The sequence below is a fragment of the Quercus suber genome, unplaced genomic scaffold (genome assembly GCF_002906115.3).
Source record: "Quercus suber isolate HL8 unplaced genomic scaffold, Cork oak 2.0 scaffold_473, whole genome shotgun sequence".
Classification (NCBI taxonomy): Eukaryota; Viridiplantae; Streptophyta; class Magnoliopsida; order Fagales; family Fagaceae; genus Quercus; species Quercus suber.
The window spans coordinates 514089-532108 of record NW_027069924.1 but is presented as its reverse complement, the minus strand read 5'-3'; the positions used below and the strand labels follow the sequence as shown (position 1 = coordinate 532108).

At 37.0% G+C, this 18020-nt stretch overlaps 1 protein-coding gene and 1 pseudogene across 1 annotated transcript; both read left to right on the top strand.

The window, feature by feature from the left end:
* The window catches only part of LOC112029674 (sugar transporter ERD6-like 5), a 53851-nt pseudogene extending 36763 nt beyond the window's left edge, over positions 1 to 17088 (top strand).
* On the top strand, positions 8650 to 13417 carry LOC136061229 (sugar transporter ERD6-like 5). Its single transcript, XM_065762790.1, has 8 exons — positions 8650 to 8679; positions 9123 to 9203; positions 11425 to 11505; positions 11940 to 12002; positions 12678 to 12767; positions 12865 to 12924; positions 13190 to 13259; positions 13335 to 13417. Exons 1-8 carry the CDS (start codon positions 8650 to 8652, stop codon positions 13415 to 13417), a joined length of 558 nt encoding a protein of 185 aa, XP_065618862.1.
* Positions 17089 to 18020: the final 932 nt, after the last annotated feature.

Below are 18020 nucleotides of genomic sequence, written 5' to 3'. Positions count from 1 at the left end.
CGTAAAAGAGGTCGTGCACATTCTACTGCTGATGATAGCGTGTTGACTGATCTGTCTGATCAGTTGAAGGATATAGCTACGGCTCTTAAAGAAATCAATCGGGGCCCGATAGATTATACATCTCTTTATAATGAGGTTATGGCTATGATGGCGGATGGGTATAGTGAAGAAATGCTTGCAACTGCGTTTGACCATCTGTGTGAAAATGAGAAGGTAGCACGGGGATTTCTGGCTAAGAATGCTAGGCTGCGAAAGCTGTGGTTGGATGGTTTTTTTTTCTCACAACTTTGACTTGCCTGTTTCATGTAGACTGTGATGGTAGCTTTATGGATTCACTGTTGTTGTAGAACTAGTATTAACCTACTATTGTATTATATGTAGTACTTTGTATTATTGGGACAATACAGTTATGTATTTGTACTATTCAGATACCACGAGTAGGTATCATTTTTGTACACCATGGAGGTGTAATGACAATGGTGAACGATGAATGTGGCTATTTTTATATTAATATTATCGGTATATTTAAATGATTATTTTTTATGTTGAAGTGGATGATTATTTTTGTACTGTTACAGATATGTATACGCAATGCAGGTGTATGTTGAAGTGAATGATTAGTTTCTAATTATTACAGGTTTGTCTAGATGACAAAGGAGTTGAAATTTGTAAGGCATTTTCCGTAAAATTAATTCACAAACCAAACATGAACATTGATTTTCCGGAAAAAATGGATTTTATTTTCCGTAAAATGTTTACTTGCACCAAACATAAAAATTGATTTTCCGTAAAGCATTTTCCGTAAAATATTTGACCGAACCAAACTCCGGAATTGATTTTCCGTAAATCGATTTCCGAGACAGCCAAACAACCTCAATACATTTTCCTTTTCCGGAAAATAGCATTTCCGGAAAATATGTATTTTCCGGAAAACGTTTTACGCGAAACAAACACAGCCTTAATTATAACTCAGTTAGGCCTAAAACCTAACAAAGTTGGACTATCAACGGATTTATTAAAACAAAGTTGGGCCATATCCAAGTAATAAAATATGGACCCTCCACTGGCAATAATAATTATAAAAGTTTACGTTTTAGCCACAATTGTTTCATAGGCAATCAATGACATATTACAATAGAACTTCAGCTTTCGCTCTTGACACCCCTAGTTGCTATGACTTCAAGAAATAAATAAAATAAAATAAAAAGGGGGAGATGTTAGTTTGAAGTTTAGACATGGATATATAAAAATAAAAGAGAAAGATATGTATATAAAATCTCATAATCACTTAGAAGAAAAGCTAACCATCTAAAATCTAAGAATATCACAGAAAACCACCACAGTATAGCAAATTGCTAATTTTGTAATATAACTTGGTTGCTTTTTATTGAACTTATAAATAGAAAATAATGTAATAAGTTTTTCATAAATTAAAATTTTTATCCCAAAAACTAGATTTCAAAATATTAATTTTAAAAGGTTGATAATTCCAAGGGATAACACAACCGATTGAGAACCACTCCTATACGAAGTAACTCAAGTCAAAATTGGTGGGAAAAGGTGAATTTAACCACTTAATCAAAATTAGAATATGTTCATGTGTCAATTTAACCATCAATGAGCATTTAAAGGTTCATGTAATAAGTTGTAATAGGAATTTTTCAAAGCCATCTCATGAGTTAGGGGTAGCAATAAAGGCTAGACACTAGACCAGCTGCCTCAATTGCATATTTGGAGCAGAGCAAATCAGGGAGTGCTGATATGGGCTGTCCAATTAGATTAGAGGTTTATAGAAATAAAAATTAAAAAAATTTAAAAAAAAATCAGAGGATATTTTCTTTTTTTTTTTGGGTAAACATGGAAATTTCATTAAACTTAGGAATTAACAAGTCTGTTACAGCACATATTCTCTTTATCATAGACTAATAACCTATCCACCACAGACGGTGGGCACAAAAACACAGTAAAGGAAGACAAAGAAGTCGCTCCCAACTTTGCCAATGCATCAGTGCATTGATTGGCTTCTCGGTAGGCATGAACAATATGTTTATTGGGTATTTCCCTCAGCAGGTTCCTGCAATCAGTCAATAAGGGTTCCATTAGCAAATTGGCACTGTTATTAGTCATGAGAAGCGCAACACTTAGTGCATCAAGCTCAACAATCAGACTATTAAGCCCCATTTCCTTTGCTAGCACCAATACGTCCCTTAAAGCCCACAGTTCAGCCCTGCAACTATCAGTGTGCCTGATTGGTCTTGAATAACCCCTCAGCCAAACCCCCTCATGATTTCTGATTACACCTCCTCCCCTTGCCTTACCCGTACTTCCTATCACAGAACCATCCGAGTTGAGTTTAGCCCACCCCTCAGGTGGCTTGGTCCAGCCAACGAGGATTATAGATTTCAATTTCTACACCTTACAATTGATACCTAGTGAGAAGAACTCAGCACTTTCTTTGATGCATCTCCTATAGCTCACGTTGTCCACCCTTCCCGTTCTGAACGTGACTTCATTCCTATGGAGCCAAATATGCCATACCCCCATGACAAACAATATTTTCCATGGCAAACCCATTATATCAGATTTGATATCATTCTAACAATTGATCTCAAGCCACTTCCCAAGGGGTAAATTAAAAGAATCCCTTAGGCATTGTGGAAAGTTCAGGTCCTTCCAAAACCTTTGAGCCACCTCATAGCTCCTTAACAAATGCTCAATTTTTTCATTGTTTCTCTGACACAATCTACATATGGGGTCAATGTTTAAACCCCTTGAACCTAGCACGTCTCTAGTTGGCACACTTTTATGTAAACACAACCACAGAAAAAACTGGTTCTTGGAAGGAGCTTTTACCTTCCAAACCCATGAAATTGGATTTGTCTCAAGGTTCAAAGGATTTAAATTTCGTGCCATCAAGTAAGCTGATTTCAGAGAGAAGATGCCATCTTTGGAGAAAGCCCAATGAAGAGTATCCTCTGTATTCTGGTTCAGAGACAATGGAGTTTCTTTAATTACATTAAGGACTTATTCTGGTAACTTAAAAGATATGCATTGGCTTCTCCAAGCACCTTCATTGTCAAAACATTGATTAACAATTATCTGCTCTTCAGCCCGGTTTAGAGGTCCTTCAATGAGGCTTCGAAGCCTGCCTATTGGTAGCTAAAAATCCCTCCAAACATTGATTGATTCACCATTCCTCACAGCCCACTTCAAACCCTTAACATATATTGGGCCACCCTTCTTACAGGTAGTTCAAACACTCGAGTAAAGGGCTGATCTTTCTTGCTCTAATCTTTGGGGAGTTAGGTATTTAGCAACCAACATTTAAGCCCAAGGTGCCCCTTGATAACTAGCCAACCTCCAACACAGTTTAGCAAGAATAGCAAGATTCCTATCCTTCATGGAATAAAGACCCAATCCACCCAACTCTTTAGGCAGCGTCACTATTCTCCAATTAATTCTCCAATTAACCATGTGCATTCTTCTCTTCTCCTCCTTTGAACCCCAAAGAAAGTCTCTGATAATCTTGTCCACTGCATCACACACTTTGGTAGGTAGGGCTTGGCATTGCATATAATATTCTGCTACTGGTATAGCTGCTGTTTTGGCAAGCACTAGCTTCCCTGCCCTTGTTAGCAGCTTTGTCTTCCAGCCAGCAAGCTTGCTCTGAATTTTCTCCACCACAAAGTTGTATGTAACCTCGGTTCTGCTCTGTTGAAGGATTGGAAAGCCAAGGTATCTTCCAAGATTGGTTGTTGCATGGATTCCCAATTTCCTACAAATGGACCTCTTCCTTCTTCTGGTGACATTTGGGGAAAAAAAGATTTTGGATATTCCTGGACTAACTTTCTACCCTACAAGATTGCAGAAATTATCTATAACTTCAATTATGGCCTCACAATTCTTATGATTAGCCTTTGCAAACAACATCAAATCATCAGCAAAGAAAACATGGGAAAAGCTTGGCCCATTTCTAGATGCTTTGACCTTATCCCACCTCCTAGCTTCACACATGCTAGTGATTTGGCTTCCAAGAAACTCCATGCACAATAGAAAAAGATAGGGTGAAATAGGATCACCTTGTCTAATCCCTCTCGAAGGGTGGAAGGCTTCAAGTTTGTTGCCATCAAAGAGAAGGGCTATGGTTGTTGTGGAAATACAACTCATGATGAGGTTGATAATATTTTGGGGAAGCCCAAAATGTTCCAGGACCATTTTCACGAAACTCCACTCAAGGCAATCATAAGCCTTCTCAAGGTCAATTTTTACAACCATGTATCCTTCCTTACCCTTCCTTCTTTTAAGAGAATAGATTAACTCTTGGGCAATAACAACATTATCCGTGGCTCTCCTCCCTTCTAAAAAAGTAGTCTGCATGGGGGAAATCAAGGATGTTAGAAGGGGTCTAAGCCTTTGGACAATAATCTTAGAGATGACCTTATAAACTGTATTGCAAAGGCTTATTGGTCTGTAATCGCTGACAGTTTCAAGTCCAACCTGCTTCGGAATTAGAGCAATGAGAGTCTGGTTGAGATACTCTGGGACTTTTTGACTTATGAAAGCTTCCTTGACTTCTCTCTTAATCGAATCTCCAACTATAAGCCAGAATCTCTGGAAAAACCCTGCATGTAGACCATCAATCCCAGGGGATTTGTATGGTTTCATAGACTTCAAGGCATTCCATATTTCCTTATCAAAAGGGCTATGAGACAACCCTCTTGCTTCTTCAAGACTAAGTTTAGCACCTCACTCAGTATTCCATTGTGGGGTAATGTTACAATATACTTGCTCAGTCTGGTACAGCTTAATGAAGCTTGAAGTGAATATATCATTAACTTCTTCAACATTGTGCACCCAAATCCCATCATCGTTCTGAATGCTAGTGATTCTGTTCTTGCTCCTCCGAGCAAGTGCTGACATATGGAAATAGGAAGTATTCCTTTCCCCAAAAATGATCCAGTTTGTTCTTGCTTTCATTGCCCAAATTTCCTCCTCCATTTGAAGAATAAGATTATACTCCTCAAATAGTTGATTTTGGAGATTAATAAGAAATGGGTTAGGGTGAAAGGCTAAAGCCTTCTGAGTACCTAGCAATCTGGCCATTATTTGCTTCTTCTTGGCAAAAACATTCCAAAAAACCTCCGTATTCCATCTTTGAGCCTTTATTGTAAAGTCCAATATAGCACCCTTCAACCTAACACCTTGTCCTTCCTAAGCTTCCTTGACCACAATTGGGAACTCCTTATGGTTAAGCCAAATGGACTGAAATCTAAAGGTTTTGTCAGAGACATTACCCATATTGGGATTCAAGTTTAACACCAGGGGGCAATGATCAGAATTGATTCTAGCCAAGTGAGTGACATTGGCCTTTGAGAAAAATTCCTTCCAATCAGGATTAGCCCAACACCTGTCCAGCCTGCATTGAATTAGATCTCCAGTCTCCCTCTTATTGGACCAAGTAAACTTTGGTCCTAAGAAACCCAAATCCATCACATGGCAAGCATCCATACACTCTTTTATAGCTCTAACCCTTCTCATACAAACCGGGTTCCCACCAGATTTTTCCTTCTCTGAAAGCACTTCATTAAAATCTCCCATAAGGGCCCAAGGAAGATCGTGAAGATTTGCTAACATTTTTAAATTCTCCCAAAGAATACATCTTTTAGCGAATCTAGGACTAGCATAAATAGCACTAATTAACCAGTTAAGGGATTGAGATCTTACCCGAATAATAGCATGAATCTCCTGTTCAGTTGTTGCCAGAATGTCCACATGCACTGCATTCAAACTCCAAAGCAACCAAATCCCTCCTGTATACCCAATGGTGTCAATCACTTCAACACCATCAAAAGGCAGAGTTTCTATTATCTCTATAGCCCTTGCGCCGCTTAATCTTGTTTCCTTAATCACCATGATGATAGGGGAATGCCAAGCAACCAAGTCCATAACAGTCTTTCTAAAGAGGGGTTTCTTAGCTCCCTTACAATTCCATATCAAAATATTCATGATTCTATTTGGATCTGTTGTAGAATCAAAATGAGACAAAGAAGAAGCATCTTTAGTGTCCCTTAACCTCCATGCATCCATTAGTTCCATCCTCAACTCCAAACTCCCCCGAAGTAGAGTTATGGAGTGTTTAATGATCCTTAATGTGTCCTGTGATGCCCTAATTAGGATCGTTCCCTTGATCATTGGCTCCACATATTGCATCATTTTTACCCGATGTAAGTTGCCCATCATCAAGCATTCCACTGATTTGTTCTATCTCCTAGATTTTCCTCACAGTTATCACTGGTTGAGTCCATGCCACCTCTGCCTCTAACAACAATTTTTCCGAAGTCAGCATGCTTGATTCTATTGCTGACGACCTTGAGCTTATCGTCGGCTGCACTGGTACTAGTGGCCTGTCCGTTAAAAACCTCCACCAAGGGTTTGGAGTTGTAGCCCATGCTTCGTCCTTCAACGATAGGTAACCCAACCTTTTGCTTGTCTCTGTTAACGGGAATATGTTCTTCCAAGCCACCATTAGCTCTGTCTCAAACCATCCCCAAATCTCAGTTGGATCTTGCCTTATCCACCGAATGGTTTCGTCCCCCACAGCTATGATCTTCCCTTTGTAAAAAATCCCCATTTTTCCTTCCCCTCCTTTGTTATTGACTTTTGAAGGAGTAGCGTCTATCTCTTTAAAATTTGCTTACGTGTATATATCATCCCCAGATGGGCTGGAGAAAACAAATAGGCCTTGGTGCGCCCCATCCACTTTCATAAAGTCTTTACCCGAACCACTAGGTTCTATACCAGTTTTAAAGCTAAGGCCCACCCCATTTGGTTGACTTCTAACTAAACTTAATACATTTTGGTTGGCTTTAGCACGTGAAATCATACCTTTTGTTCCCTTACCCTTGTTTGGTTTATTAAGATTTGATGTGAAAAACTTACTGACCTCATTGATTGATGCAACAGGTTGCGTGTGAGAAGCTTTTCTTTTGCCTTCCTATTTGTACTGATCCGCCACCCTAGGCCTGTCTATGGAGCTATGCTCTGAGCTAGCCTCACCCGTTTGGCTATGCTCCAAGGGTTGCTGCTTTATTCTCATTTCACCAGTGGGTTTCCACCGGCTGACTACCATCCATTCCCCATAATCCTTCATCTTATTCATCTCTATTTCTTCTTTCCTAACCCTTTGCACGTTGCCCTATTCTTGAGTGCAGGTATCACGTTCCTTTGTTGCCTCTTTCGGTGTTTCTCTGATGATAAACAGGCAAGCCTCTACCTTATGTCCAATCCTGCCACACAAGAAACATAGAGCATTGATCCCTTCATACTGCATACACTGGGCAAGCTTTCCAAGGTATACAGTTTTTATTTGAGGTTTATCTAAATTAACTTGAATGCATAGTCTTGCAAAACGGCCTCTTTCTCCATTGGCTGCGAGTCAATCCGAAGCGGAGGGCCGATGGCTCACCTAATCTTAAGTAGTGCATTAGTCTCATAAAATTCTATGGGTAACTCAGGTAGCCTTATCCACACTGCCACCGAAGACAACGTTGCAGATGAAGCTTTGAACTCAGGTTTCCATTGCCTTATAGCCAAAAAGGGTTGCCCAATAAACCATGGACCACCCTTTAGGATTTGATCCACATCAGCCACTAGTTCGAATTTAACTAGATAGTAATCAAAACCCAAATCAATACAATCCATACGTCCAGATGGCTTCCACATGCTTCGGATCTTTTCGACAAGAAAGGCAAAACCCATTCGCCTCCCAAAAGTTTTAATAATTAGAGCTTTTTGCCAAGGTGATCTCATACAAATTAAAGGTGTACAGGGTTCGGTTCGATCGATTTTGGAGAGACTTTTCACACCACACCTATAGGGTGCAGTTTCACACTATGCTTAACCGCACCTTACTTTTGGAAGATAAAACCCGGTCTACACAAGGTGCGGTTAATTTTAGCGGCTCGGTGCGGTTCGTTTGGTTATATGGGCTGAATTTTTAAAAATTACTATTCTAAGCTTTAGACTTTTAGACCTTTAAAAAATAACATTTTTAGCCCATTTTGACTACTTTTTAACTGACTTCTTTTTAACTAAGCTTTTCTTTATCAAGTTTTAACCACAATTATGAAAGCAAAATCAGACACTGACATGAAAGTTCGACACAACATGGTGAACTGAAAACAAAATAAAAAATAATCCTTAAAACAAAATCAAACAAAAAAGAAAAAAAGATCAAAAATAGTGAACTTAAAACAAAGATAAATAGTACGAGAAAATACCCAGGAACTATTTAAGCCTTTGAGATTTATTCCTTTACTAGCTGAAGCTGAATCTCTTAAATTACCCCTGAAATTGCAAGAAAATAAAAATTAGAATCAACAACAAACATTTAGTGACTATAAAATAAAACTAAAACAATGTAATTGATGAGAGGGAAAAACATTGAGAGCCTAAGATTCTGAGATTGAGAGGGAAAAACTAATTTTTTTTTGGCAGGATTAGGGTTTGGAAGAGAAACGAAGGTAACTGATGACTGAGTTCTGGCAACAGTGTGAGACACTGAGAGTCTGAGATTTGAAAGGAGCAGAAGTCTAAAGAGTGAAAGCTTTTTTTTTTTTTTGAGAAAGAAGACGTTTGTTGATTAACATCATGGCACGGCCAAATCAGCCTGAACAAAGGGTAAGGTGCGAGATGGGACATCCTCCATCCACACGGTACAACCTGGTGTCATCACAGCTAGCCTAGCTAAACTATGAGCAACTTTGTTGCCATCTCTCCTAATGTGAGAGTATGACAATTCTGAAAACAAACCCGAAAATAAAGAGATATCATTAATCAATGGTGCAAAATGAATCAATCCATTGTCATTGTTCCGCAAAGCCTTCACTAACACTTCTGAATCACCCTCCACAATAGCACAGTCCACTCCAATCTCGCTGCCAAACTCCACTTGCATTAATGTGTTCATTCAACTGCTTGCATTGGTTGGCTCTGGATTGTGTGGAGAATTATTAGGGATGTGATCTTTATTGCCATTATAGCGTTTCTGGACTGACTCGGCTCCTCTGTGGTAACGGTTTCCTGCACTAAATGCACCTTTAAAGAGTTGACTGATTTTCCAGGTTGTGCCCACCGTCTGCTCCTCCCTTGGTGGTGGTTCATTGCTGGTACACCCTCTTCTTCAGGCCTGGTCTTACCGGCAGGTGAGTTTGTTGTCTTGCTCTTAGGAATGTAGAAGCCTGGGACAGCCACAACACTTCGCCTTGCTGGAAAAAATGGTGGAGCACGTAGAGAAGGACCAAATTGCTTCTGGTTTTCTGCTAGACTCCCTTCACTTTCCAACCAAATTCACAATCCCGATCACTATGGTCCATTCTGCATCACCAATAACATATTTGGAAGACGCTCATATTTGAAAGTGATCCAAGTTTTTTTCCCATTCTCCAGAGATACAACTCTACCACGGCAAAGCGCAGAGAAACATCCAGCCCCACACGAATCCTCATGAAATTTCCACCCTCAGTTTCTGCCGGATTAACCGAGTGTATAACTTGTCCTACAACTTCACAGATTTTCTCGGCGCTTTGACATTTAGATATTTGTAAGGAATCCATGAACTTGCACCCAAAAGAAAGTCTTCTCAAATTTCAGTTCTTCCATAGGCATGCTCTTATCATACTTTTGCATAATCACCAAGTGTTTATCAAAACTCCATGGCTCTGCACTAAGGACTTTATCTACTTCACTTGCATTTTCAAATATGAACAGAATAACATGATCACCAAGATTTCTGACCTTGAATCCACTTTTCGATCGCCACAAAGGAGTGAAGTTTTTGCAATTGCCTCAATATTAAGAGCTCGTTTCGTAAGAAACTTTGCTGCTATAATATGTTCTTGGGAGCTGAATTCACTCTCTAAGCAGCAACCTGGGCCCTCTCTCTCAGACAGTGATAGTTTTGTCCAACTTTGTGACAACTCTTCCATTGTAACACAAGAATAAGACTAGTAAAAAAAAAACACTTTGTTTCCCAATTCCCTTGAAGAAAACCCAACTAGCCAACGTTATAACACTGTTAGAACGTGGAAGACAGACAACCTTCATAGAAGGTACAACTATTCTACTGTCTAAGAGAAGTTAGAACACTTTCTTAGCTACAGAGAAACTTTTTTCTAATCTCTAGAGGTGAAATGACTAATAAGAGAAGCTCAGCGGAAACAACAAAAGGGAAAAAACATGTGTGGCTAAGATTAAAAGAGGAAAAAAAAAACTGGCACAGTTGCACGGTACTGACTCAAATAGTGAGTCAGTGACAAGCATCGTTTTTTGTTATTATTATTACTTTTTTTTTTTCAAAAAACGCAAATGGCAAAAAATGACTAACTCATGCGGCATTTTTTTTAGATTTTTACTTTTTTTTTTTTTCAAAAAACGCAAGTGGCAATTTTATGACATGACTATACAGTCTGTACCACACTAACCCAAACGGCTATACAGCATATATATATATATATATATTTTTTTTTTTTCAAAGGATGCAAGTGGAAGACACTAGAGACTAGAGTTACTTATCAGAGTCAGACCACACATTTTGGACAAAGCCTCACACGTCAACTTCCTTTTTAATTCAATTTTTTTTTTGATAAAGACATTAGACATGTACGTTATATATATATATATATATATATATAAGAACGACCCTGTTCAGTAACTTCATTTATGGATGAACGTTGCGTCTTCTTATAACGTTAGGCCTCTTATTTTTTCTTCTTCTTCTTCTTATACATATACGTAATACATATATATATATATATAACATGCTCGGGTCAATTCGGTTTTTGTCGGTGTGCACATCTTGGCGCCGATGGGCGCACCGGTCTGATGTCGGCACTGAAAATTTGCCACCGATCACCTTGCCGAAAACCTTCGGCGGAGCTCTGAGCGGGGCGGGGCGGTGCAGTCAGACCGGTTTTGTCGGTGTCGGTATCTCCTTGAGCACCCCTAATACAAATATGATGAAACTACATGCACTTATCTCAATCTATAATAAAGAGGACCAGGACGAAGATAGCATCACACCCAACAATAAAATTAAATAAATACCAACAAAAGTGTCCAATGATGAACCCCACGTGGGTCCCCCTCAACACTTCATCTCCACTCTCTCTAGCTCAATATCTCTATCCATCAAACTCATAAACTCCACTCTTCTTCATCTCTTCTCTTTGTGTTTGACACACAAATTGAAGTTTTAATTCATACTTTTGTACATACCATTTCTTTGCCATCCAAAGAGATGTGCAGAGAAAGCATTGAAGAAGGAGAGTTATCAACTCCTCTAGTTGCCAAAGAAGAACACCATCAACTATATGGCAGTGGTACTAGTAGCGGTACTACTGGTTGTGATGATGGTGGTGAGGCCAGAGTGGATCTTCCTCAGTCATAGGTGTGGTTGTGCTTAGCACTTTGGTTGCTGTCTCTGGTTCCTATGTTTTCGGCACAGTTGTCAGTGAAATTTTACTTTAGCATAGAGTGGTCCACACTCTCTCTAGTCCACATGGTCCTGGTCCAGGGATATTGTCTGCAAAGATGCTGATGTGTTTATGATGAGTGCCAAATTTTGCAAACCTGTAGAAAACTCAAATTCTATGAAGAATTATTAATCTCTGAATCTTCACTACAGTTTGAAGAGTCACAATGTTCTCTATGCTACTAGGCCATGATAGAAAATATATTATTTGAACGTTGTGGGATTTTACATACAAATGCATCTAAATGATTGAGGTATAGATTTGTTAATGGATTGCAGGGAGTGTTTGGTAACATTGGAGAGAATAACTGAATAAGACAATAAATGGGATGGGTATCTCTATGTGGGATGCTTAGACGTTTGATATGCTGACTACAGAACTGAAAATGGTGTATAATTGATTTCGTAGGTGGGATATTCATCACCTGCTCAATCTGGAATCGTGGATGACCTAGGTCTTACTGTGGCAGAGGTGGGTTTAAAACTATAGAGTGCATTTTTACTTTTGGCAAATGATATTATCACTTTAGAACAATTTTAAGCACTTGAACTATCTTGCTCTGGAAACATCTTCTCCTATGAATAAAACATTATTTTAACCATTTTTTCCATTTCTATATTAATTTCACTGAAATTTTGTATAAATTTCAGTATTTATGCTTCTATTGTCTGGGATTATGGTGATTTATGACAACACAAATCTTCATGTGAAGATACCACTATTTGAGCTCTACTACATGGAAAAAGAAGAAAGGTTATGTTCAGAAAATCATGTCTGCATGGCAATATCACAGACACGGTTCATCTCCTAGATTGTGTTTTTCTGATCTGAAAATTAGAATAAAGTTCAACTATGATTTAGAGAAATGTTAAATACAATTAAAAGGCATACGACATTTAGGATGAATGACATTTCAAAGTTTGAGCACAGAGAATAATTTTAGTTGGCAGTAAGGACTATATGACTTGGAGATACTTATCTGATCTTCATAGAGAATTGCTGTTTGAGGTTTCAAAATGAAGTGAAATGTTGTATCTTGTTGTTTTATGCAAAATCCATTTTGCTGCATTGCTTCGTAAACTATCTTTTGCTTCCCTTATACATTTTTGTATATGATTTTCTCAACATTTTTTGGTTATACTGCAGTACTCACTTTTTGGTTCAATATTGACAATTGGAGCAATGATAGGTGCAATAGTGAGTGGCCAAATAGTAGATTACATAGGTGGAAGAGGTGTAAGTACTTCACCCTGGAATCATTGCTGGTGTATTATTAAGGTTCAAACTCCACAACTCACCAGTTTTTCAATTTGTTGGTTGTTTTACAAGGCAGACAATGGGCTTTTTAGAGATATTATGCCTGGCAGGGTGGCTAGCCATAGCATTCTCAAAGGTTTTAAATCCCATCTCTCTGTTTTTTTGCGGTTCCAAACATCAATGTTAATTTTACATGCATGACAACCCCTACATTTTATCTGAAAAGATGTTTACATAAGGATAATGGAAATCGTTGAGGCAGCATCACAATTTTGTTGTTGCTCTCATACATGATCAGAAACAACTATGTCACAAAATTGTTTCAGGAATTAATTTGTCGTAAGTAGATATGTTATCTTAGCTTCACTTCATAATGTCAAATGTTTGGTGCTTGTTGAAAGGGAGCTTGCTGGCTTGACCTTGGGAGACTGTTGGTAGGTTGTGGGATGGGACTCCTTTCCTATGTGGTAGGTTGTTAGATTGCAATTTCAATGATTTATCTTCCATGTAAACAGTAAAATTAATTGTGTTCCTGATAGCAATCAGGTACCTATAATATAGCAGAAATAACACCTAAGAATCTTCGAGGAGGTTTACAACGTTCATTAGGTAACAAGTCTCGTGTATAGTGTAAGTCATGCAAAAGTCTCGTGATATGACTTCTTCTTGTTCTACTACTTGCCACTCTACATTTGATTTTTGTCATATTTTATTATTATTTTTTCATATCTTTGGCTTTGAACTGGCGAACTTGGCTTGAATGGTAAGCTTCCCTGCTCTTGTCTTGTATTCTTGTCATTTGAAGGTAGTTTCATGGTAAGGCTTATTTATTTTTTTATTTTTTATTTTTTTTTTCTTTCTTTAATTCAAGAACTATACCATGTCCAGTACAACTTCTTGGTCTACTCTTCATTCCAAAATCCCCAAGATGGCTGGTGAGTTATTCAAAAATTTATTAGAAGATTTTTTTGGAAGGTGTTAGGGAGATAACACGTTGGGGAGACTCCAATTGATGAGTTAATACAATATATCACAACACCACTTAACCCAAAAGCTTGAGCCAATGGGTTCATGCTCAATTATGTTATATTTAATCACTCACTTTTGTCATTATTATCCAATGTGGGACTTCACTACTTATAACTAAAAAGCTTACAACTAAGCACACCACTCACACGTAAATATTCTAACAAAAGGTGCTCTTTGGATAATGCATTTGAAAACTACCAAAAAAAAAAAAAAGAGTTAAAAGTTTTGCTAATCATTTCTTTTTCCTTTATTCTTCTTTTAGCCAAGTACATGTGATTTGACAAAGATGTCTAATCGCTATAAAGTGGAAAGAAAATTCAAGCATTGACTGACATGGTCATATGATTTTTTTTTAGGCAAAAATTGGTCGAAAGAAAGAGTGTGAAGCTACTCTACAGCATCTTAGGAGGTAGAATGCTGATATCACTCTAGAAGCTACTGAGATTAGAGTAACTTTTGGACTTCAGATGTCAATGAGAAGATAACTCTTCATTTCCTCTTTAACTAGAAAATTACTTACTTTGACATAGTCTTGAATATTTTCCAACAATTTTGCTTAGAAACAAGTATTGACATGGTTTTTGAATCATTTTATAGGAGTACACAGAAAACCCATCAATAGCTTTTGAAGCTAGAATTCTTGACTTATTTCAATGGAAATATGCTCATTCACTTATTGTAAGCTTTTGTATCTGTTAGGTTTAAAGATTAGGAATTAATTTAGAACTTCAATTTGTATTTTGTTGGCAAACCATGATCAAAACATTTATTCTAGTTTAGGCTTGCTCAAAATATGTTAATTTGTAAAATTGGAATCGAGTGATTGCAGAATTTATTGGACTAAATCTGCAAGGCTCGATCGATCGAACCACGTGCAGATTTATTTTTCTGTAGAATTCCAGTTCAGCCTAAACTCTATTTAAACGTCTTGGGGTTCAAGTTATCCTATATATAAGGGAAACCCTAAAACGTTTTGAGAGCTTTTAGAGAGATTAAAGTGTGGTGTGTGCTTTTTTTATTTTTAGGTTTTGTACCCAAAAGCTCTTTAAAGGTTGTTGCTCATATTGCGGTTTGTGTAAATTTTTTGTGAGATCTGTGAGGAGCTTTCCTTTACACAAACTTAGGGTATTATCAAGAAGGAGATTATAGTTAAAACTTGATATCAATTCATTGCTGCCATTGGAGCTTAAAGAACACAAGCGGGGAGTGCTTGTATCTTGCTGGGAGAATCCAAGAAAGAATGAGTCCATGGTTCGAGAGCTTGCACGTGGTCGTGCATAAGTTTCTACTGTGGATAGCATTAGAAAGTTAGTGAGAGTTAAGTTCTTTTACTATAACTTCGATTCTTTCATATAGTGGATTCAAGTTTACCTTGAAGGATAGACTAGGTCTAAATCCTCCCTAGTTTTTTACAGTGTGTAGTTTTCCTAGGTCATCATATCATTTGTATTTATTTTCCCTGCTTATATTTGATATGATGTTTGATTGTGTTAACCTAGACTTGATAATTTGACTAAATAATCACTTGGCTAATTAACTAGGTTAATCTGGTTGTTTTAAAGGGTCTAAAACCGTTTAGTATCATAATCTTTGTAGCACATTTTTAATTTTTTAGACAAGTTTGATCTTTTTGGCTAGCATAAAAGTGGGTTAGGTTGGAGTTGGCCTGATGGTACTGCAATAATTTGGAGGAGTCAATGGAATTGCATTTTATGCAAGTGCTATATTCATAACAGCTGGTAGAAAAAGGACTGTCTTTTTTCTTTCTCTTATTTTTTTCCCCTTATTTAATGCTACTTATAGTTAACAAGAAATGGAAGTTGAATAGAGGAATACTTTGTAAATGACAGGATTTTCGGGTAGTATTGGGACCATAGCAATGGTCATTGTTCAGGTTCTTGACTCTCGTTGCCGAATTCCAACATTTGCTTCTACTTAATGCTTTTTAAGTAATTTACATGATTTTGTACAGATTCCAATGATGGCATTAGGGGTAATTTTGATGGATAAATCTGGAAGGCAGCCACTTCTATTGGTAAGAAGGTTAAGAAATCTCTACTGTGTAATGGAGTTGAATGAAAAAAATTTGAATTCCACTATATTCATAGGTTTTGCTGCAGGAACATGCTTAGGTTGCTTACTTGTGGGATTGTCATTCTTCTTGCAGGTATTTTCTATAGAAAAACCTATTTTTCTTGAAAACTAGTTTCATCGGTTTTGTTGAATATTTCTTAATAGAATAAAGATTCAATTATGTAGGATCTTCAAACATGGACCCAAGACAACGCCAATTTGAGTACTTCTGTGAGTGGAAATCCTATTAAGTTTAAAAGCTCATAAAATAAATGTTGTTTAATACCATTACCATTGGTTGTATTTAACCAATTAGTAGCAATCTGGAAATAGTTTTTACTGCTTTGAAAGCATGAGCATTTCAGAAGTTTTACATAAAGTTGTGGATTTTTATGATCTGATTTTGGTCATCTATTACAGCTCTCAATCTATATTCATGGTGCAATTGGCTTGAGGGTCACAATTCCAACATTGTACACCAGTTGATGTTAACTGTTGGTTTGAGCCAAATTCTTAGTGGTTTAAAGATTAGTTAAGTTGAATTTATCTGTTTGGTTTGCAATCAGGTGTACATAGGATCTTTCTCACCAGGCATGGGAGGAATTCCTTTGGTAATAATGTTGGAGGTAGATTTCCTTGTCATACTTGAAATACCATCTTTTATTATCAAAATAATTGCCATGAAGGCCTATGGTTGGCTGAAATAGAGTTGATTCTGTCTTAGATATTCCCATAAACATGAAGGGCTTAGTTGGAAGCCTTGTTACATTGGTTAGCTAGTTAGGTTCTTGGATTGTATCATATGCTTTTAACTTTCTAATCGATTTGAGATCAGCAGGTAATGCCAAGCTGCTAGTCTTATCTCTAAATATTGTTGTTGTATTGGATGCAAACTGCAATATGATCACTTTAGCTTTTAATTTATGTTTACCTTTTGTCAGGAACATTCTTCATATTCTTAAGCATATGTGGCTTAACTATTTTGTTCGTAGCAAAGTTGGTACCAGAGACCAAGGGGCGAACACTTAGAAATTGAAGCATTATTGAATCCATTTTCAGCAAGAAAATGAATTCTGCATGCCTGTACGATAGCACCAATCCGTGTTTGAATAAGCAAAATAATTTCTAAAACATCAACTCCATAAAATTGTGGCACTGAGTGCTAGACTAATTGGTGACGGGTTGTCACAATAAGCAAGGTTTTTCTTTTTTCAAAATTCAAGATATCTTTGCAGCTTAGATCATCCAAGAACTATTTTCTAAAACTGTTGTGGTATTGATAACCATAGCTTGAAACTCAGCATTGCACTTGGAGAGAAACTACCTATTTGCCACCTAATTTAGGGAATGTGAAAGGTAAATCTTGAATTTTTAAACATTTAGAGACCATTTGGCTTGTGGAATCTTTCATTCCTGAAATCATATCCATGGAAATATAAAATTATCAAGTTTGGTTTGTTAGATTCATTTCTAATCTGAATATAATTGTTGGAATATCAAACATTTAAAAAAGTTTCTAGTTAGAAGTCATAATTAGTGTAAGAATGTTATATTGAGATTACAATCAGGTGTTTCTAACACTAGGTATTAAATTTGAATTTTATATAAGTATTATAACATTGTTAGAATTACAAAGGTGTTGGCATATAGAATATAATGGACTAACTGATATTTTATGCATATTATAGGTACTAGATATTAATTGCAACATTTGGCACGATTAAGTCACACTAAATATAACATTCAAGTTGGAATCATCAAATTTTTAAAAATATTGGGTAGAATTAGTGCAAAGATAAGAAGTTAAAGTTACACAAGATATGGCATTCAAGTTTGGAATAATCAATTTTTTAAAATGATTGAGTAGAATCAAAGTAAAGATAAAGTTCATTTCTTGATGGTATTTTTGTCTTTATTTTTTCTTTTTTAAATCTTCTTTCATTTTCTTTACGTCAATCTAATGTTTGTGTTTCTTTTTTTTGACCTCAATTTTTATGTTTTTCAAAAACAAAGAAAATGGAAAGAGGAAACACACACAAAAAGGAAAACAATCTGTTACACTTTTGAAGCAAAAGCGTTAAATGTACTAGAACCCAAGTTATATTTATTATAGTTACTAATCTACTTATC

What these genes read in the sequence shown, in the direction of transcription:
- LOC136061229 (XM_065762790.1), top strand. Translation starts at nt 8,650, where the DNA reads ATGGCACGGCCAAATCAGCCTGAACAAAGG. An exon ending in TAGGTCTTACTGTGGCAGAG is followed by an intron (nt 12,003 to 12,677) that starts GTGGGTTTAAAA and finishes GTTATACTGCAG; the next exon opens with TACTCACTTTTTGGTTCAAT. An exon ending in TAGCCATAGCATTCTCAAAG is followed by an intron (nt 12,925 to 13,189) that starts GTTTTAAATCCC and finishes GCTTGTTGAAAG; the next exon opens with GGAGCTTGCTGGCTTGACCT.